The following is a 22,672-nucleotide window of genomic DNA, read 5'->3' as shown; positions in this document are numbered from 1 at the left end:
AATACATCCCTAATGGTGAGTGGGAACTAAATTAATTAATATAAAATAAAGGAATGTGATTTTACCGAAGAAAATTCCATTAAATCAGTAGTAAATTGATAAATAAATACCTTTCAAAAAAAAGTAAATTGATAAATAAAAGATAGTAATTAGATGATTTATTTATAAACGAACCCTTGAAACCTCTACTAATGTTGATAAGTTCCATCATTTATTCTTTGAACAATCTTTCTAAATCATGATATCACTTTCAAATTAAAATATTTATGCAAATCGAAGTATTTCGACAAGTTATTTGAAATCTTAACTCAGAAATTAAGAACTAGCATGCGTCAGTGTCTAGGGGTGAAGGGATTAGAAGCTGCAACGAGCCGGACAAGAGGAAGAAGGGTTGCTGATGTGGCACCTCCGGTACCAACGAAAACACCACCCCAAGTGGTCTGTTAGGATACAAATAGAATCAGTGGTGGATGTAGAAATTATTTTCTAAGGGTGCTAACGAGTGATTCAACCAAACTATATCAAAGGGTGTGATCAAGATTTTGCCTATAAAATACATTAAATATTTTTTTAAAGAGACTTCCGTCCACCCCTTGGGTCCCTCTCTGAATAGAATAGAAGGTGCCCCTTGAACCCCTCCAAAAATTAATGAAAAATCAAACTAACAATTGAAAACACAACACTCAACAATGACTTTGCAAATGCTGTTAGTGATTTGACATATCAGTTATATTTTTTTCATCTTATATTCATACTTTATTTACTAGCAGAACGTCCACGTGATGCGGCGTGAGCGACACATCGCATTACGATACTCATTTTTTGATAGCTTTCTTATTCATATAATATTTCTTGTAGCATCATTGTAATAGATTTAAATCAAAAGCGAAGTAATCGGGTAATCCATTTTATTGTGTTGTGTATGGTTTAATCGGTTCGGTTATTATTATCAACCGAAGCCGAAACCAAAGTCATCAGTTAGTCTTTTTTATTAACTAATCAGTTTTCGGTTAATCACTTCGTTTTATTCGTTTAGATTGATGTTTTTAGTTTGGTTCATTTAATTCAGTTAATAGCAATAATCAAACTTGAACTAAAACTTCTCCTTATAAATATATGAAAATTAAGTATAAATACATGAAATGAAAGTATAAATATATATAATAAATATATAAAATATGAATATATGGACTAGAGGTATAAAAGCTAGAATTATATGAAAATATGAATAATTCGGTTCGGTTAAGCTAATTTTGGTTAAACAAGAATATAAAAAAAATGATAACCGGTTTTTATTTAATTCGGTTTTCAGTTAATTCAGTTTTTGGTTGATTTCGGTTCGATTTCGTTTGTTTTCGGTTGGGTTTAGGTTAACGATTTAGTTATTGCTCACCGATAACCGATCTTGGTTAATAACCGATAGGTGCGCGCACGATGAGGCGGGGAAAAAGACATTGCCATGGTGTGCATTGTTCAGTTGGTTAGATTATTATCCTCAACCGAAATCGAGGTTAATTCGGGTTTCGTTTAATCAGTTTTCAGTTAATTTAGTTCTTGGTTGATTTCTGTTCGGTTTCGATTAACAATTCAGTTATTACTGTAGACACTGTTAATCACGTAACATACCATTTTTAATTAAAAAACTATAGGAATACTATACTCAAATTAAAGAGAATAAATACTTGTTTATATGGTGTTATTTATTAAAAAAAAAGGTAATGTACCAAAAAGTTATGATCGTTTAAAAATCGGGGGTGGGGGATTAGTTTTTTTATAAGGGGATAAGGTGTAATTATTAACTAATTTTATATAATTTTGTTAAAGACGAGTGATTAAAGTGTAATCTACATGAAATGATTAAATTGACGGTATTTAATCACTTGGCATTCTGTAGCTATTAAAAATTATGAGATAATGACTAAGTACGTTGGGCTTCAATTACTTATACACTAAGACATCATCTACCTGTACCTTTTAATCTACACGTCAATACTAACCAAGACAACTATTGAAACATTGACAAAAATGAGTAGGTCGTCATGATACTTTTTGATTTTTTTCAAAACATTATAATTTATAAGATATGACAAGAATACGTAAAAGAATTATAAGTTTGTTGTGGAGGGGAGAAATGTAACTAATTACCCATAAGGCCATAATTATGTTAAAACTAATGGATTTAAGTTCTTATTTTTGAGTATCTTAAAATAATTATTATATATAAATTAAGAAGAAAAAAAATATAAATTAAGAAGAAAAAAGTTCTTATTTTTGAGTATCTAAAACATAATTATTATTTAAAAGACCAATTTACAATCATTTTAAGGGTAATTTATAAATTAAAAAGAAAAAAGTTCTTATTTTTTAGTATCTTAAAATGTCCCTTACTCATTCTTTATAATATAGTAAGATTATTCAATCTTTAATACTTTATTATTGAATCTTTATTTTGTTGTTCATACCCTATTTTACCTTTTTATAATTCTAAAACTGTTATATCTATTGTTACTTATTTTGTTATATTTTAAGAACTAGCCTAAGACCCCGCGAGCTTCGCGGGTGGCTAAACACCAACTAAACACATAAAATAATTTAAACGTAGAAGCGTTAAAGTGTGATTTGTTAAACCTAATATTTTGAGACATTTGAACACGTCACAATAGTACATCTACATAATGTCCGTTACAAATTAAGTTTTTGTCAACTAAACCTTCATGATGTATTCTTTAACTCCACTATCGCATTCATCCTCTGACATTATCAATTCCAATCAGGACGACTTAGAATTTAAAGCTCTATTGCTAGATTATTAAAAATATACATGAAATTAATTTGAAAAAAATAGATTCTTACTTAAGTGTAAGAACAACTCAAACGGGTTCTTAGAGATATCAACTGGTTGGCTACCCTCCAACACTTGATTTGCTATAAATCCCTTTTACTGTTATAGAATGGTTAGTCAAAAAGCAGCATTAAACTAAATCCTTTAAAATTGTGAAGTAAAAAATTATAATTTATATACATTGAAATATTAACGAAAATATTAGAGAGTACATGAAAATGTTAGAAAATTGAAACTAAGTTACAATTATAAACTATTGAGTAAAAAAATATGAGATCATGCAACAGTAGTAAGAGATATTAAATAGCTAAAAGGATTACACTTACATATCTATTCATTATTTGCTAAAAAACCAAATTTTAAACTGTAAACATCTTCATCTATACCATTTTCACTAAATTCTCGAACAAAGCTTATATCTTTCCTTTCTTCATGTGGTTGACTTTCCCTTTAATATTATTCTCTTCCGTCTTTAGCTATCGCCAAGCACATTGTATACAAAAAGTTTGTATTACAGATTTATAAACTAAAAATAACAATAGAAATTACCAATATCATTGCGTATATTAACCTTTGAAAATTTGCTTACAAACCCTACAATGTTATACTTATCACAAGGCGTCCCACATGCATGAGATTGTCCTTCTATTGTACCCTTTTAAGCCATGTTTATTATGTGATGCCAACACAAAACACATCTGCAAGCAAGGATAATATCACTATTACTAAAAAAATTACCATTTTAAATTGTTGTTAATGGTCTGAAACAAAATAAAATGAAATGGAAGAATAAAAAAATGACATTGGGATTATGATGGCTCATCATTTCGTCTCAATGCAAATTGATCCCCAAGCTAATTCGTTGAACTTGTGAAACTGAGAATTCAACAATTTTTTGCAGATCACCAAATCTTGATATCAAATAGCATGCAGACAAAATAATAACAATAATGATATAAAATAAACCAAAATATCATGCTTTGTAATCCTATTAAAACATATACTTCCATTCAGCATCTTTAATTAGCAATAACATGATCAATAAAGCTTACACAACATATCAAATAAAAGCACAAACACCATAAGTTGCTTCAAATTCTTTGATTATATAGAAAAACCCTGATTAACAGTTTTACAAACCATTTAAGTTCACCAAACAGAGAATAAGCATAAAAATTGGAAGCAATCTCACAACTAATCAAAGGAACAAATGTTTGTACCTAATTAAGAAGACTGGATTATGCCATTAAAAACTTCATTTAAACCCAACCTCACGTATGTATTGTCACCGATACTCAAAACTATACATCTTTAGCTAAACAGGTGGTGTCCTTATCAAGAAAGTAAGTTTGTGAGTCGACCTGTTTAACCCATGTATTTGTTTTTTAGTTTCATAAGATGTATTCTATTAAAAATGATATGGCATAGTTTAAACATAATTGCTTCAAAAAATTAATAAAGTATGTAAATAGAATTTAAATGTTTTAATATGTATAGATTACCGGTTAAACAGGCCGCATACGTGTCAACCCATGAATACTCTTGTCCTGATCGGGTTCACGCTTATGACACGATTCTCAAGTTCATGTCGTTTTTGGGATCACGCAAATGTGGCACATTTAGAATCTGAATCGCATGCTCCTAGGCACAATAAAGTATGTAGTATAAAAATTAACTCACAACTTGAGCGCCTTGCTAACTTGTTTTATGAAAACCAAAGACCCATTTTCTCTAATGGCTTTAGTATTCATATGTCCTAAAATTCGGCAAGATAAACTATATTGAACAGAAGATTAACACATGTAAGAAAGCTTTTCAGACCGTTAAAATTCGATTCATACATAAATAATCACCATAGATATTTCAAGTAAATGGCACTTACAAACAGAGCTTTATTGGGTCAAATATATTACATCATAATATCTGTTTACAATCCAATATAATTAGAACGAATATCTTTTCCACTGCGAATTCAAGAACTGATGTTACATCATAATATCACTAAAGTTATTTCAAGTAGAAGGTATTTACAAACATCCCTTTTCACTTTTAAAAAAAGTCCATTTTGACCCGTTACCTGTTATGACCCATTACCCCGACTGTTCCGGTACTTATATATAAACAGGTTGAAACACAAAGGGGCTTCCAATAAGCTATCCTATATATTCAACCGGTCTTTTTCGAGCCATCGGTGAATGCAATTTTGCCATCTACCTTTCTTATTTTAAGATTCTATGACTTACGTCCCTTAGACTACTATATGAGTACCCGACCACTTAAGATTGTGCTTTCAAAATAAATGTTGGAATAAGGTATCAGTTAGAGGAAATAAATTTTTAAACCTAGGATATGAAGCCAAAATTTCCTTTAAACTTGTATGAGAATTCTTTATCAACATTAACCATTTTACCCCTTAATCTCCCCAGATCTACCATGCCACCAAAATCCACCAAATCTTTGTCAAAGTTTCCACCAAAACTTTTATTCATGTGAATTTCATTTGATCTCCAATTTGATGAAATCAACACAATCAAGTTCCAAATTTGGTAAGAAAAAGGTTCTAGAAAGAAACCAAAACGGCAGTTTTTTTAAGTGATTCCTTTGAAAACCGTAAACCACATATGTAGTTACATCGAACCCAACAAATATGAGACCTTTTGATTCATTCTACTAAAAAATTCATCTATAATGTATTTTCAAAGCATGAGACCTTTTGATTAATTTTAGTAAAAAAAAACTCGAGTTCTTCATTAAGTGAAGTTATAATTGTAAGATCAAAGTTGTTTGAACAACCTAGCCCGTTTAACATGTTACCAAACTTGACCCACCCAACTTGCTAACTCAATTTATAAGCAATGCCTCATCTTGCATTCTAAGTAGTTAATGCGGTAAAAATCAAAATCGGTCAAGGACACCGATATTTTAGATATCTATTATCGTGGTGGGATATCGGTAATTTTAATATCATGCTGAATTTATATATATAGCAATATAACACTATCAATTCCGTATACTCTCCTACCAAATAAACATAGATGAAAAATTATCTCAGATGGTCGATAGAACATTATGAATACCGTACCTATTTTGAATGAAAAGATGTTTAATGGTGCTATTGTTATGCATCATTAGTTTATCTCTTTCATACATGATGAGTCAGCAAGCAAATATGCACGAGTATGCCAAATATATGTCGTATTCTGCAGGAAATCAAAACCCATAAAATAAATACTTTTATTAATTTACTATACCAAGACCACATGATTCATATGGGTTAAATAGTGCCATACCCTTAATTGGAAATGAGCCAACTCTTGTGCTATGTACCCAAGAAGCATGAATGAAAAATCATCTCATTTATAGTCAATAGAGCATTATGAAAATTTAATTGTACCTGTTTTGAATGAAAAAAATGTCGGTGCTATTGTTGTGCGTCAGCATGCCTTCAAATATTCGTGAAGTAGATGACCCTCTACAAACACCAAGCATCGAAATCACGGACAAAAGCCCAATCGAAACCACAAGTACCGTCATTGTTCATAACTGATTGAAAAACAAAGCGCAATCTTCAACAAAATCATATGTTTTAGGGGTTCAAACAGAATTACCGATTAGCGGAACAGATAAGAAGGTATAATAAACGTATGAATCTGAAAGATAAACAAACCTCTGCATTAAAACATTATAATATAGACTAAAAATATATAAATTGTGTGGCCAAACTTTATAGCAAAACATACCTATTGTGTGACTTAGACCATTTAACACGAACACCCATCTACCACTTAACCTCTTGTTCAGTTGTTGTTTTGATAACCAAAATTAGTAAATCTTTAGCTCTAGCCAGCCTAACAATATCGATTGGAATACACCACAATAACATAAAAACATACATATTAATATTGTATCATTAAATTGTTGAACTCTAACTTTGTGACTTGTTGGCTCGCCATTTCAAGAGCCATTAACGACTTCCGTGTCTAATATTATTTTTTCTTTGCAACAACAGTTGAAAAAGTTACATGTCAAAAGAGACCATTTCTCAAATACAGACAGAGACCATGAGAGTCATAGAAATTCAACTTAAGACACTAACTTGTGCGGAAGAGCAAAGTTCTAATCGCTACGTTGTCTTCTTTTATAGATAAATATTATTTTGAGCACCGATAAAAACACAACACCACGTGATATCCCGACTGCAATTTTACCAGCATGTGATAGGCCACTGAAAAGGGCCAGTCGGGTAAAGAAGGTACACCACATAACCCTTTGTTACCAAAAACAGTTGTATAATGATTATTTTATATAACAAAATTATAATAATTTATAGATTGCAAATAGACTTCAAAAAGAGAAATTATGACTATAATAGATGGATCAGTCATGTATTGGGCACTTGAATCAGAACTTTTGACCCTTGGATCCATGTACTGGGTCAGTCATATATTAACACAATATATATATTGGGTACTCTACCTCACTATCAGCTTCAGTATCATGATCTTGCTGCATTGAGTCACCTCCCAAACTCACATTAACATACTCACAAGGAGCAAGCACACTTTTAACCTGGATGTCATTATTTCCAAAATCAAGAACAAACACCACCAAAACAATACAATCAACAAGTGGAACAATAAACCTTTCAAAAAAAAAAATAATAATAAGTGGAACAATAAGTATGACCTGAACCCATATATTGTTGCCCCTTCTGAACGGATCATAGGAAATATCTTGAGGGTTGTTCCATTAACCAAATCTACTATATTAGCGAGAAAAAATTAATATATACCCACACTTTTAGCGACTACATTCTACAATTAGAAGTTAAGCTACATAAGATAATTGTACTACCATAAAACAACTTCATTGCTTTCCCAGAGACATTTCAATAAGTGGAACAATAAACCTTTCAAAAAAAAATAAGTGGAACAATATGGCTAAATTAAGATCAGATACCTGTAATTTCGTATTCACAGCTCATGGTAATTAAGCCCCGCAAGCTACGGTCATGCTCCATCACATTTTCTCTGTACGATACCCTAATACACAAAATAAAAAACTGAAATTAATACACAAAATGAAATCACAGTCTGTAATTAAATTCTGTTAGGAGTACGAGCATAATCAAACCTTCAAATTGGCAGAGAAGACTATTCGTCACTGATTATGATTTAGGGTTGAATAATCATTATACAAAAACTCTTCACAATTGAGAGAGTCGCTTACATACCTGATCCAGATCATCTGGTTATGATTTAGGGTTGAATAATCGCTTCCATGATTTAGGGTTGAATAATCATAGATAGAAAGATCGATAGAAAACACCTGTAACCACCACCAACATGATTCTGATATCTGAAAATGTTTTTCCAACCAGATCTGCACCACCACAGCCCCACGTATTCCTTCATCGATTTTGATTTCCGGTATTCAATTGAAGATGTTGATGGATTGGAGGATAAGATGAATCGGAGAATAAGATGAATCGCGAATAAGATGATTGTTAGGGTTTCTAAATCTGATTGAATGATGAAAGGAAAAAAAGGGAAGAAAGAGATGAAGAGTTGCAGAGAGAAACAAAGAAAGAGGTGAAGAGTAAAAGAAAAATATCAAGGAAAAAAAGAAAGAAGATTGTAGGAGAAGGAATGGAGTATCTACGCGTGTTTTGATCTAGGGTTTCGATGTATTGCCGCCCAAAGAAGAATTGTGTGGAATATTAAGTTGACAGGTGGCAATAATAGGATTAAGCTAATGACAAGTGGCACCAAAGTGTTTTGTTTTAATATAGATAATAGATCAGTTTAGACCGTAGGGTGTGAAAGGATTTAGGTTGGGGGCATTGCTTGACATGTGGCGAAGGTAAGATCCACAAGCTTATGCTGAAAAATGATGGGTGTTAGGGGTGCTAAACGGGTCGTGTTCGTGGGTTGGCGGGTTCAACCCGACCCGAACCCAAAAATTTTAGACAAACCCAAACCCGAACCGAACCCGAAAATTGTGTCATACATATGAACCCGAACCCGACCCATTCAACCCGAATTTTTTTTTCAGCAAATTAATATATTAAAATTAACATCTACTACAAAAAAAAAAACAAATTTATATAATAAAGTTACATTAAAATCATAAAATATTATGTCAATTTCCCTTTTAAGTTATATATATGACATAAAATTACACACCTAATCAAATTATGACATAAAACATATTGTAAAAATATAATTTCAATAAAAATGGGTTAAACGGGTCAACCTGCCAACCCGACCGGGTTGACCTGAACCTGACCTGTTTAGCTAAACGGGTTCGCGGATTCAACCTGAAACTGACCCGAACGCGTTTATACTAAACCCAAACCCGCGAATTTCGTGTTAGGTTCGTGTCGTGTTTTCAGGTCGTGTCAGAAATTCACCCCTAGTGGGTGTGGTGTTGCATGGCTTAGCTTGACGTGGCCAGCCATGTGATTTTTTTTTTTTAATTAAAGTAGCCAACCAAAGCTAGCCATATTGGATCAGCCAACCAAATGTGATTTTTTTTAATGATTGGTCCGGTTCCCAAAACATTTATTAACCATTCCGGCTCGGGTTCAAACATGTGAGGCTCATGGAGTGATCCATCCCACATCTCTTTACAAGAAAGAGACCAACTAGTGTGTCAAGTGGCTTAAAGGATTTACATACCTCTCATGTGTACTCTTTAGTGTGTCAATGCACTATTTTAATTGCATTATCCAACAACATGAAGGAAATAACCAACTAAAGAACAATATCATACAAAACTGGTACACACCAAAACTGGTACAAAAACATAAGTTTCTCAAATTTATTAAACAAGATACAATCCCTAACAAAACATTACACACCAAAATTTTAACTTGTTGACTGCTTCTTCAACCCTAACATCTTGTTAACGGCACCAACATACGCCCTAACACTGGAGATAACAATATCCATCGATGCACCCGTTCCACTGCCAACAAAAGCCACAAACATTCATTCATACCGTATACACATATACGTGTATATAATATTAGTTGCTATCTAAACCTGAGTCTTGCTTCTTACCTATATGTCCGTGAGATTTGTTCTCCAGATGCATGAGTAGTTGTGTGGTCGTCATCAGCAGAAATTACAACACGGGTGCTGGCTATCGCGTCAATGCCAGCTGTAACCGCAGACATCGAGTACTCAAGGAGTTTTACAGGCGCCTGTAAAACAGATTTTAGAATCAAACGTCATAAACTTAGTAAATTTGACCCGACCCAACTCAACCCGCTCATTTTGACAATGTTAAATTCAAAATTCAAACCTTTACAATGAGATCAACCGCCTTATAAGCTGCATCGACCGGTCCTGTTCCAGTAGAACAGGCAATTTGTTCTGTCCCGTCATCTGCTATTAACTTAACTGTTGCGGTTGAAAGACCTAAAGTCCCGCACGTCACCTGTAGATTATAATTAGTTTCAACATGTTTAAAAAATAAAAACTATACGTATGCAAACGCGGCCGTATACGTACCTGTACGTCTCCAAACTTCCAAACAACGGTGGGCTGGAAAACCTCATCGGATACCAGTGCTATTAAATCATCATCGGTAATGACCTTTTTCATTTCGGCAACCGATTTAAACCGCCAAAAGACATCATTAAGTTCCCTCCCATCAATGTCATAACCAAGCTGAACATAAAAAATACATAACAACAAAGATGTCGGTTTCTTTATATTTAGAGACCAATGTGTTCATAAATCATAACGACACTCTACCTCAAATAGTTTAGCTTTCAAAGCATGCCGTCCACTGATCAATAATATTTGAAAATTGTTAGACTACTATATTTCAATAACTCAAAAAAAAAAAAAAAAAGAGTAAAATGCCATTTTCGTCCCTGAGATTTGACCACTTTTATGACTTTAGTCCAAAGGTTTGTTTTTCCGCATCTGGATCCAAAGGTTTCATATCTTGCCATATTCACCCGACTCGTTAACTCCATCTATTTTTCTCCGTTAAATGAAGGGCATTTCCGTCTTTTTAGACATTTTTATTAGAATAAAAACACTATAAGTAATAAAGATCCACCTCTGTTGACTTTCTCCCCATCCAAACCCTTTAATCATCACAAAAAAAATGTCTAAAAAGATGAAAATACCCATGACTAAACGTTAAAAAATGGATGGGGCTAACGAGTTGGATGAAAATGGCAAGATTTCAAACCTTTTGGATCCAGATGCAGAAAAACAAACCTTTGGACGAAAGTCGCAAAAGCAGTCAAATCTCAGGGACGAAAATGGCATTTTACTCCAAAAGAAAATAGAATAAAAAGTAGACAACCTGTAATTTTAATTACCTAAGTTTTCCAAGTGTAAGACCAGATTCGTTAGATCTAAAAAGTCCAATATCTTCAGGCGACATGATTTCGTATGTATTTCTATTCTTTAGCATTCCGTCTTGATGGATTCCACTTTCATGAGCAAACGCATTAGCACCGACAATAGCCTTGTGAGGCTGCACCTGCAGTCCACTGTACTCTTCCACCTAAACACAATATTAAAAGTAAACGAGACGTCAAATGTTAAGAATCATTTATTCTTAAATAAAAATAAAAAGCTTTGAGATATACCATCTTGCTAGCCATGACAATATGTCGTGTATCGATACCGGTGTAAAGACCACCCAATAAGTCTCCTTTGCACTTTAAAGCCATTACCACCTATATTTTTAAATAAAAGTTAGACAATCGATCAATTAACAAAAGCTTTAAGATATTACTATTTGTTAGAACACTTGATGTATATTACCATTACGTTACACTTACCTCTTCTAAAGAAGCATTACCGGCTCTCTCTCCAATCCCGTTTATGGTTACTTCTAATTGTCTTGCACCATTATAAGCTCCCTAATATTCACGTAAATTAGGAAACTAAAGTAATAAAAAGTAAAAACGAAAAAATATGTATGTAAACCGTAAATGTACCTCTAAAGTATTGGCAGTAGAAAGTCCTAGATCATTCTGGCAGTGGGTAGAAATGATGACATTCTCGATGCCCGGTGTATTGGCCTTTATGTCGGCAATGAGCTGCCCGAATTCACGAGGCCAGTTGTAACCGACAGTATCGGGTATGTTAAGGGTGGTTGCACCCGCTTTGATAACCTCTCCCAAGATCTCGTATAAAAATTCCCTCTCTGATCTGTTAACGAACATAACACAAATCCGTATTTTATAAGAATGAGACAAATAAGTAAGCATTTTTATCAGCTTTATATACTTATTCTAACCAAGAAACTATAAAAACCACTACAGTTTGCATCGCTGCAGTTGATGCACATGTCATCCAATCTGATGCAGCGTCTTATGCAGTTAACCAGTATTTAAACAAACTAAACTGTCGATTGCAATGGGTTTAAGTTTTTCAAACTTGATCATTGATTAGGCAAGGGGTTTGAGTGTTTAAACAAATTAGACCATCGACTAAACAAATCTGACCAGATATGATGATAATATCTTACAATTTAGTATTTAAAAGTTAAACAACTTATAATATCATCTATAAACAATTTCTTAGGGGCTGTTTGGCAACTTCTGAATGGTTAAGTGCTGAACCAGTAAGAGGTCTGAATCATTAAGTGCTGAACCAGTAAGAGGTCTAGTAAGAGGTCTGAACCATTAAGAGCCAGTATAGTGCTTAACCCGTCAGAGGCACTGACCAATTCAGATTAGAGGTCTTAACCATTCAGACTCTGTATAATACTTAACCATTCAGACTCTGTATAATACTTAACCATTCAGAGGCAAATGTCTGAACCATTCAGACATCTGCTCACGAAACAAACAGTCTGAACCATTAAGTGCTGAACCAGTAAGAGGTCTGAACTATTAAGAGCCTCATTAAGAGGTAAACAAACGGCCCCTTAGTGAGTTTTTAATTACCAACGCCTCCCATAATCACTTAATCATCTTTTAGGATCTTAACGCATCAGAGCACCAACCGCTTTTCAAAACCAATCCCTAACCCTACTCCCCAACACACCATCCCCAATGCACACAAAAACCCCAATCCTAACCCCTAACCATAGTTGTTAATAGCGAATAGCGGTAAATAGCGATAGTGAGCGCTATTTGATGTTTAGCGATAACGTATTATATATATTTTTTTAAATACAGGGTTTTATTCACGAAGTTAAGGTTTTTTGATGCAATTAGTGAAGATTACAGCTGTTGGTCGCTAAAAATTTGGTTTTAATTAAAAAACCCTAATTGTTGCTATTGAGCGCTAAACATCAGATAGCCATGATCCAGCGCTACGCTATTTGCTATAGCGCTCGCTATCATCACTATTAACAACTACGCCCCTAACCAAATCAATCCAAAAGAATTACAACCAAACCGAACAAACCCGGTCCCAAATCATGGTAATCTCAAAAACAACACACATTTTTTTAAGCGACAAACGAATAAAAGCCAGCTACCCATGGTAACCCAATGGCAAAAGGCGACCCCATACGCCCGCGATCGCAGACAGCACCTAGGGAAAACCCGCCCGCCGAAGGCCCAGTAAAACCAGGTTGGAATCGGATTCGAATCTTCACTAGCTATAGCTCATTGGGAAACAACACAACACATTCATCCATCAATCAAAATGTACATGCAAACAGACAACCATGAATTATATGAAACAACAATGTACCTTCCGGCATCTTCCGGACTAAACTCGACATCATCACACCCCAAACTTCTGGCATAAGCCACCATACTCCTGGCTTTCTCAACAACTTGTTCTTTACTCATCTTAAGCTTATACTTCATATGTATCTCACTAGTCGCAATAAACGTATGTATCCTCGGATACCTCGCATACTTAACCGCCTCCCACGCCCGATCAATATCACTCTTATTACATCTCGCAAGACCACATATCACTGGCACGTGACCATCCTCCCCCTCACGTGCCACATTATTATTATTATTGTTATTGTTATTGCCGACTTCTTGTGCGATGAGTTTGACGGCTTCTAGATCGGCTTCAGAGGAGGCTGGGAAGCCGGCTTCGATGATGTCGACGCCGAGCTTGGCGAGGTGGCGGGCGATGCGGAGCTTTTCGATGGTGGTCATGGTGGCGCCGGGGGATTGTTCGCCATCGCGGAGGGTGGTGTCGAAGATGCGGATGTAGTTAGGGTTTGGGATGTGGTTTGGGGTGTAGTCAGGGCGGCGGGAGCAGAGGGTTGGGTAGGGTGAGGGTTTGAAATGGAGGAGTGTACGGAGTCTGGTGGTGGTGATCGGAGAGAAGAAAGTGGTGGTGGTTGGAGAGAAGGTGGGGGTTTGAGAGAGAGAAGCTGCCATGGGAGTGGCGGATGCAGGGCAGCAGGGGCGTGTGGGACTGACAAAGTCTAGTCTATCTAGTCTAGTAGAATAATATAAATATATTTTTGGAGTACATCAATGGAGTTTTTGAAGGGATGATGACGTGGCAAGCGATGGGTGGGGAGGCCACCTACTTGCTCTTCGTTGACGGGCTGCTTTTTGGGGGCAGAGTTGGGTTTTCGGCTTCGAGTGTAGACTAGTACCAGTTTGGGCCTAAATCAAATGGGTTTTAAAACCGGCCTCGTTTTTCTTTTCTTTTTTTACAAATGGGCTAAGGGTATACGGGGCACTCTCGGTGACCCCATGCGGTGAGCGAAGTCCTCGCTCGGGAACACCGCCGCCGTCACCGCGGTGACCGAATTCGGCGAGATGGGTCGGGGTGTAGTTACCGCATGAGAGAGAGGAGAGAAAGGAGAGAGAGAGGGGGTGATTGGTTGTTAATGTGGGTCCACTCTTTTTCCACCAATCATATTTTTTTCTTCTTTTTTTATAAAAAAATAATTGTGTGAGGGGAGTGACGCCATCAAATTGAGGGTGTGAGGGGAGTTTAAGAGGGGACTTGACGTGGCATAACCTGATTGGGTGTGCGTAAGAGAGGGGACTCCCCTAAGAGGGGAGTGCCCCTCTCACCCTAACTGGTTTGGGTTAAGAATTGATATTGGGTCTCCGAGAATGTTTTGTGTTTAACATTATCTTGTTTTGATTCTTTGATGTATTCGGCTCATCGGCTGTGTTTATGTTTGTTGATTGATATTGGGAGCATGATTATAATGATGATCTAAGGTTTTGCTAGAAATCATGTTTAATATTGTTTTAATCGTATGAAGTATGATTCAGTAACTAGGGATGGTATGATGATAAGATTTTGATGATTTTATTGTGATGATAAACTGCTAGATCTGATTCGGTAGATTGATTTTGATGTTGATTGATGTATTTGATAAACTAAGGATTTCATGATGTTGGTGTTTTGATGATTTCGTGTGATATGGTATTCATAAATCTGATATGGATGTTGTTGGTAATGATTAATTGATGATTTAGGGTTTATGTGAATCAATATAGAGTTTAATGAATTCTGAATATTTTGGCATGGGTAAAACACATGAGGATTAGGGTTATGATCTTGAATTTATGGATGTTTTGTTGATCTAAATGATTTGGTGATAAGTAAACTTAACAACTATTAAAAAGGGGTCCTATTGTATTCGTGTAAACGTGGGTGGTTACGGGCTTGGTTAGAAAGACGGCACCGTAGGCTACAGTTGAGAACCGTAGCTTACGGCGGGGGTTGGTGGGTTGCACACCTCATACACTGCACACCCCCACACCGCACACCTTATGCTTTTGTCGCACACTCATCACCCGCACACTTATGTATTGTATACCCATGAACTGCATACCGTACACCCATATACAACGGGCGGCACACTCATGAATCTGTATATCGTACCTCGCACACTTATATTCATACCGCACACCCATGCTGAGGCCGCACACCCATAATGCACAGAAGACTTGTGTTGTTTGTTATGAACCCACGTGTGAACCCACATAATATACGTGCTAGGTGAAAGCTTCACTTGCATGCTATTTGTTAGATACGTATAAAACTTACATAAAATACTTATATACAAACCCTAATAATACTGGTAATTATAATAGGACGTGGTTGACCCTACTAGCTCTAGTACTTTAATCTGCCGAGCTAAGCTAAGGTGAGTTCACACATTTACTAAAAGCATGTATTCTCGGTTGTTGGGAACCACACTATCCCTGGATTGGGACCACCTAATATTCCTGGTTTGGAATACTGTTAAATACTATAATTTATACTTCATGTCTTTAGTGGACTAAACAAACTCTGTCTGAAAGTCCCCACACATTATACCGATTAGTCGTCGGGTTTGGCGAACGGGGTATTAGTTGATATCGCTATTAGGTTTGTCAAACCTCGCACACATTCTACCGATTAGTCGCCGGGTTTGGCGAACGGGGTATTAGTTGATATCGCTATTAGGTATGTCAAACCTCGCACTGTGCCGAGGAGGACGGACATGAACTTTGCCTTGGCAATTAGTTAATGATGATAGACATTGACACGGGGAACAAACAACTACAACAATCAAGTTTCGGTACCACACAGTTTAGTAGCTTAACGATGGGGTAACTCCCTATGACATGTTTTATAAACTAAGTATTTGAACAAACCTGTTTTTATAACAACAATGAAAACCGTAAACTCGCCAACTTTATGTTGCCACACTTGTGCATGCTTTGCAGGTCGTTAGGTATAGCTTAGGAGCTTGCACTGTGGGAGTGTCGTGATTGCGATGAACTATTTGATTGGGTTTTTTATTAAACAATTATGGTTTTAAACTATTGTTTGGAATTTTAAACATTTTGCTTCCGCTATTAACTTAGACTTAGTCTTTGAACTTTTGAAAACTTAATCACTGGTTGTGTTAATGGTGATGGATTTTGTTACTTTAAATTAATTGTTTAACATGATTGGTGGCATGATCCTGGTTAGTCACACGCCTCGCGGTAAAACCCTGCACGTGGAATTTGAGGGTGTGACACAAACTGTATCATTTACTTTCAAAAAGTACGAAAAACGTACTCGATGTTTGCAAACCCTTGCAAGTTACGTCATTTGACCCTAACTTAGTTAGTTTATGGTTAAATTTGACCAAGTGGACCCCATGTGAGGGAAATTAGTCTTTTTACCCCTTTATTTATATAAAACATTATTTTATATAGACATTTTACCCATTTATTCAATTCTCTCTCTTTTTCTCTCACACATACTCACTACCACTACCACCACCTGCCACTCCCGCTATCACCTAACCTAACCACCATCACTTTCCACCATTAACCTCTCCCACTGCAACCACCACTCCAACCATCATACCATTGCCATCAGATTTAACCATGAAAACCGAAAATCCCTTATTCAAATAAAAAACCAAAATTAAAACCTACTATGAAACCCCATATTTGAATTAAAAACCCAAATCTGAAACCCCTCGCCAGAGCCTTAGATTAGGTCATCACTGTAGTCTTATCATGGTCCTCGTGGTCAGATCCATTCTGAAAACCCACCGCTAGATGAAAACCAGAGCCCAAATCTGAAAACCCGTCACTATCTTTAATGTTGCCTGCATTTAAAGCAGCGGTGGTGGGATTTTAAAGGCAGTGGTGGTGGTGTTTGAAGGTAGCAATAATGTTGGTGATTTGGTTAGGCGATTGTGGTGGAAGGTAGTGTGGGGTGGATGGTGGTGGTGGCATGTTGTGTGGGGTGGGTGGAAGGTGGTTGTGGTGGTATCTGCTAGGAAAAGAAAGAGGTGTGAGAAGAGAGAGACTGTTGTGTTTATTGTCTCTATCACACTCTCTCTTTCTATATATATATATATATATAAATGTAATATATGGTAAAGATCTGTTAGGAACCACCATTTATTATGAGAACCATGAGAACTAATGTGAACACAAGCAAAACTACTTAAAAAAACTTAAACACATAATGAGGTTAAATGGATGGAATCACCCAGGGTCGGATCCAACCCACATTTGTGGGTTCCCAGTAACCTAGTGCGTTTGGAAAAAATGGAAAAAAAAATAGCGAGAACCTTATATAATTTAGAAAAAAATAGTGAGAATTAAAGAAAATTTACCAAAAGAAACCCATTGGAATAAAATCCTGAATCCGCCACTGGAATCACCCTACCTCCTTGCATGACCATTTTCATGGTTCCATACGTTTATGCTTATTTTATATGAATCGGGAATTCTAAAGGATGTTTTGCATTTACATGGCGTGCTTGCTAGAGTTGGTCTGGCTAGATTGTGCCACGCAATATTTAGAGCTAAGTAACGGGATGGTATGTGTTGATATTGTAGGTACTCGAACTTTATGGTGTATAAAATATCATCTGATTTGGGTCAAATTGATAGCCAGGCAAGAAAATAAGAAAAGCCTATTGGCGACATACGTAAATGTAATATCCTAAGTTATACACTGTAAAACAAAATTCCACAATACTTGGTATATGTTGTAGTTTGTTTATGTCTTTCGGTGTTATCACTGGCGATATGCGAAACTGTTATCTATATCCTGCCGCAATGCGGCGGGTACTTCTACTAGTTATATATAACAATTACCGTCAGTTGTTAGGAACAATACAATAATTGGACAAAACTTTTATCTTATTTACTATACTGCCATGCATAGAGGACACTACCCCCTTTCCTGTCTCTCTCTGACCCACTATAGCCACAACCCAAAGCATCACCTCCTTCAACCACCACCAGATGAGCATCGTAGCCACCACTCTCTCCTTGTCGTGCTGAGCAGACTTTCTTTCCCTTCTCAATCCTCAAGACGCACCTATATCTAGGGGCGTTCATCGAATATCAAATTTTTGAATTATTCGAATCGAATTATTCGAATAATTTTTATTTTCCCTTGAATTCGTATTCGATTCGAATTCGATTTAAATCTACCAAATTCGATTCGAATTCGTACTCCAATAAATAACCCAATTCGTATTCGATTAAAAGTTCGAATTTGATTCAAATTCGAATAAATTCAATTTGATTTAGATTCTTTAAAAAACATGTAAAAAACTATCAAAATAGAACATAAATTTTAAAGTAACCATAAACCACGATATCATATTAAAACAGTTCCAAATAAAGTATCATAAATCTAAAATTCAAAACGACAAGTCGGGAATAACCACTCCATATTACAAGTTAATATTTTTAGGGTTAGAAATTTATTGATAGATTTGTTACTTAGGTTTTAGTTACGGGCCATGTAGTTGGTTTGGTAATGAGTAATTTTAATCTTTGGAATAAATTTTGAAAATAATTTGTAGTATAGCCTAATAAAAGTTATATATGTATTATATATAAAAATAATAAATAAAAATGTATAATTTTTATTCGAATTTCGAGTCGAATCGAATTTGAAATTGTAAATTCATATTCGATTCGTATTCAATTTACTTGACTCAAATTGAATCGAATTCGAATTCAAATGCTTATAATCGAAACGAATTCTTGATAATCGAATCGAATTTAAACGAACTTCGAATTTTTCTAATTCGAAACGAATTCTGAACACCCCTACGGCTATATCCGCCTCTCATCCGCCGCGTGTGTGGCTGCATGACGGAATAACGAATCTGCAACTTCAAGCTCGGATTTCGGTCGGAGTTGTTACCGAGAAAGCGAAGGTTGAGTTTCTAGAAGTTGCGGCTAGGGTTAAAGAGAGTTTAAATAATCGGAGACGGTGGAGGTGCTGGTTATGCCGCCTCCGGTGATGGTGACGAGAGGAGATTTGAGTCTGCTGAAGTTGTTGTGGTATGTTATGTTTTAATTTTTGAAAATTTGGTGATTGTTTTGGTGGTGTTTGTGGTAAACGAGTGTTTATTGTGAAAGTTGGTTAGTTTTGTGTAGTTTGATCATGGTATTGGGTTTGAACACAAGTAGGTTATTAGGCAATACTGTAACCGTTACAATAACTTTTTATCAACGAGGTATAGTGATAGAGTTACAGAGCTTGTGTGGATCATCTGCCACTTAGTTCTGTTTGAGGGGTTGCTGGTTTTTTAAGGAAAATAAACTACAAATGAAGTTGCCAAGGCAATTTTAAAACTAAAAAGTGATATTGTTTTACATAAAAGACAAATCGATATGATTAACGAAGTTGATTGTGCAATTTGGTTGGGATTTTGCAGTCCACTAGAGAAGGTGACACCTGAAAGTTCACCCAAGTAAGTTTATAACTTTTGAGTCTGTAATGATACCCAAGTTAATTTCTTGAATTTTCACCCGGTTAAAGTGAGTTTTTGTGTTAAATCTTATGAGTTTCTTTCCCACTTATGCAGTATATTTTTGTTGACTAATTATTAGCTTTTGTATAGAACTTCATTTTTGTGAACATAGGTTATGTTAAATTCTGGATTATTAAGGTTATTGTGCTCAATCCCTAACGAACTAATATCACAATTGCTTATGAAAAATCCAACATTTATTGAAGATATGTAACCAGCTGATCTCCCAATCTATCAAGTCATCCTATGATCTCCCAATCTATCAAGTCATCCTATGATCTACCCAGGTCAATGCCTAACCGTAGCAGGCCCATAGCTAGAAAAAAATATTTAAGAATTGCACCTGCTGATCATAGTTGGGCTGCTGCAACAACCAAAGGGGTGTTTATTCGGTGGATGATAATTTCATATTTGATCCCACAAATCTCGATATTGATGTTACACCCAAGGTAAGAAAGTTATTTGTCGTAACATTTGGTAATAGTTAGATATTGTTTTAGAATCGATTATCTGATTGTTGGGATTTTAAGTTATTTGAAAAAGTATTTAATAGCATACGCAGATACAAGCGATATTTCCAACAATTCGTTTTATTGCAAATGATTATATGCTTTTACTAATTCAATTTCACATAATCATTCTCAGTACACACATCCAAACACCACTCTTAAGCGAATTGTTTGATGGTGATAAGCTATGATGCACTGGGACGGGTATAGGAACGGGGTACGAGGACGGGTACGGGAACGGGAAACGGGAAACGGGAAACGGCAAAACAAAAAAATTCAAGAAGCGGGCGCGGGACAGGTACGGGAATAAAAACATATAAAAAATAAATATATATTAAAGATAATGTAACACAAAACCTCAAAATAGTTATATATTGATGTAAAGTTCAAAAATCCCATATCTTCCTAATCTAATCAAACATTAACAAGCAAGTCGCTTTCAAGTTCCGGTCCATCTAATGAAAGATCAGCAAACTCCAAAAATCCTACATTTTCCATCGAGTCAAAAGAATCTCTACCCACATCCCACATATTTACACCATCATTAGGGGCCCTAGACAAAAGCCGAAGATTGTTGCGGATGTAAACCAAGTATTGAGCACGACTCACAGTCAATCTGTTCCTCCTAAGCGAGTGGATAAATGCATAGGTGCTCCAATTTCGCCCAGCACATGAAGATGAACTAGGTTGTCCAAGTAATTTAAAAGCTAAAGTTTGGAGAAGAGGGGTTTGAGCACCAAAGTTAGCCCACCATGACTTGGGTTCCATAGTATCCATCTTTGTAATACATGTTAAATCTTCAAAAGGACCAACCTTCATTGAAAACAAAGCATACTCCTCCAAGACTCTATCATGCTCATCATCATTAGAAAACAATCTTCTAAAACAAGTCTGCCTTTCTTGTGAAATTTCTCCATCCCTATGAGGAGGGAGTCTTTTACTATCCTCAAGTAACCATGCGTTACTATAATATCTACAACATTTAAAAGTAAAAATATAAATACATAATAGAAACCAAGCATGTAATTTTAAATCATATCCCTTGGATTTAAAGAGTGTGCTAAACAATGTAGAGGAGTGTTATTCTTCGTCCACCGAGCCACTAAAACTTGATGCACAACATCATAAAAGATACTACAAGTAGATAAGGAAAGTTTTTCTTTCTTGTAGATCTCGGCCTTCACCTTCTCAATCATTGAATCCCACATCTCATACACCAAATGTAGACATGGTTTGTCGGTGTCACAAACTCTAATCATATCATATATCAGTTCAGTAAAACTAAGAATGTATGATACTTTATCCCACCAATCATCATCCAAAATCTTCTTTTTAACAGAGTTAGCTTTCACCGTGTCATCCTCTCTATAAGAAGCCCATTCATCACTTATGACCATAGCTTGTAGACCCCGTTTGACAAGTTTGAATCTCTTAAACAACAACCAAATCATACCTTTTATAACGAGCAAGTGTGCTCTAACTCTTGAATACGACCCTTGTTGATTTTCACCACAAACTTTGCACTTGAATTTCCAAGTTCCTCCCGAACCTTGCTTTTCTAGTTTTTCCACATAATCCCACAATGGAGGTTCATCTATAGATGATGATGATCCTTGTATTTCTTCATTAGAAGCCATAATTTTAGAGTTTGAATAGAAAAAGAGAAGAAGAAGAGTATCGGCAATTCGCAGAGGGAGTGTAGGGTTTTAAACGTGATAAGACTCCACTAATCATAAATTGACTATCTTTTACTTGCAGGCAATTGAAGCAGCTCTTAGAGGAAAACAACCAAGCATAGCTTTAATCGTTAGTTTATGGTTACATGAAGATAATTTAATAAAAAAGATGCATCATTGTTGTGGCTCCGGTGGACATTAAAGTTGCTATTGCATCAGTCCCTTTTAAATTTGTTTATGTTAAATATTATGCTATGCAAATGTATACCCAACCGCAGCGCGACGGGTACTACTTCTGTATAATAACAATTTAAGTAGTTTATTCGTTAAAGGAGCCAAAGAAACCCTCAAATTCAGCATATTAACATAATTACCACTCAAACCATTCACATTTTTACACTGAGAATTTGATGGTTTCTTTTTTTGTTTTCTTTTTTTTTGTC

At 35.6% G+C, this 22,672-nt stretch overlaps 2 protein-coding genes and 1 long non-coding RNA gene across 34 annotated transcripts; all 3 read right to left on the bottom strand.

The window, feature by feature from the left end:
* Positions 1–2,614: 2,614 nt before the first annotated feature.
* Positions 2,615–8,558, bottom strand: LOC118484105. 31 transcript variants are annotated; one of them, XR_004872725.1, is made up of 9 exons: positions 8,076–8,557; positions 7,802–7,884; positions 7,529–7,604; positions 6,583–7,411; positions 6,451–6,492; positions 6,237–6,314; positions 6,133–6,161; positions 2,854–6,042; positions 2,616–2,751 (listed from the first exon to the last, which is right to left on the bottom strand). It is a non-coding gene; the product is annotated as an uncharacterized LOC118484105 (long non-coding RNA). The 31 variants fall into 31 exon arrangements; XR_004872718.1 differs by having other exon boundaries at positions 2,854–3,318; positions 3,414–4,483; positions 5,925–6,042; positions 6,133–6,492; positions 8,076–8,556; XR_004872719.1 differs by having other exon boundaries at positions 2,617–2,751; positions 2,854–3,318; positions 3,414–3,540; ... (1 more) ...; positions 4,345–6,492; positions 8,076–8,556.
* A 984-nt stretch (positions 8,559–9,542) lies between these two features.
* LOC110907933 (2-isopropylmalate synthase A-like) lies at positions 9,543–14,335 on the bottom strand. Of its 2 annotated transcripts, XM_035980003.1 has the most exons (10): positions 13,525–14,327; positions 11,814–12,027; positions 11,655–11,735; positions 11,460–11,549; positions 11,187–11,374; positions 10,606–10,639; positions 10,360–10,518; positions 10,151–10,285; positions 9,907–10,049; positions 9,582–9,811 (listed from the first exon to the last, which is right to left on the bottom strand). In XM_035980003.1, the coding sequence occupies exons 1-10, from the start codon at positions 14,175–14,177 to the stop codon at positions 9,712–9,714; spliced, it is 1,797 nt and encodes a 598-aa protein (XP_035835896.1). In that variant the 5' UTR covers positions 14,178–14,327; the 3' UTR covers positions 9,582–9,711. The 2 variants fall into 2 exon arrangements, with proteins under 2 accessions (XP_035835897.1, XP_035835896.1); XM_035980004.1 differs by lacking the exon at positions 10,151–10,285 and having other exon boundaries at positions 9,543–9,811; positions 9,907–9,923; positions 10,354–10,518; positions 13,525–14,335.
* Positions 14,336–20,967: 6,632 nt separating this feature from the next.
* Positions 20,968–22,190, bottom strand: LOC110905202. Its single transcript, XM_022151095.1, has 2 exons — positions 21,649–22,190; positions 20,968–21,526 (listed from the first exon to the last, which is right to left on the bottom strand). The coding sequence occupies exons 1-2, from the start codon at positions 22,188–22,190 to the stop codon at positions 20,968–20,970; spliced, it is 1,101 nt and encodes a 366-aa protein (XP_022006787.1).
* Positions 22,191–22,672: the final 482 nt, after the last annotated feature.

Source organism: Helianthus annuus, chromosome 11, assembly GCF_002127325.2.
Source record: "Helianthus annuus cultivar XRQ/B chromosome 11, HanXRQr2.0-SUNRISE, whole genome shotgun sequence".
NCBI classification, from domain to species: Eukaryota; Viridiplantae; Streptophyta; class Magnoliopsida; order Asterales; family Asteraceae; genus Helianthus; species Helianthus annuus.
Note: the sequence above shows the minus strand (reverse complement) of the source record. Positions and strands in the feature narration are given on the sequence as shown.

Bases quoted from the DNA above. Each gene is read 5' to 3' on its own strand.
- LOC110907933 (XM_035980003.1), bottom strand. From the start codon at position 14,177: ATGGCAGCTTCTCTCTCTCAAACCCCCACCTTCTCTCCAACCACCACC. The intron at 12,028-13,524 runs GTACATTGTTGT...GTTCGTTAACAG, and splicing joins AGTCCGGAAGATGCCGGAAG to ATCAGAGAGGGAATTTTTAT. The intron at 11,736-11,813 runs GTACATTTACGG...CGTGAATATTAG, and splicing joins CTACTGCCAATACTTTAGAG to GGAGCTTATAATGGTGCAAG.
- LOC110905202 (XM_022151095.1), bottom strand. From the start codon at position 22,190: ATGGCTTCTAATGAAGAAATACAAGGATCATCATCATCTATAGATGAA. The intron at 21,527-21,648 runs GTGGACGAAGAA...TAAATGTTGTAG, and splicing joins CATCAAGTTTTAGTGGCTCG to ATATTATAGTAACGCATGGT.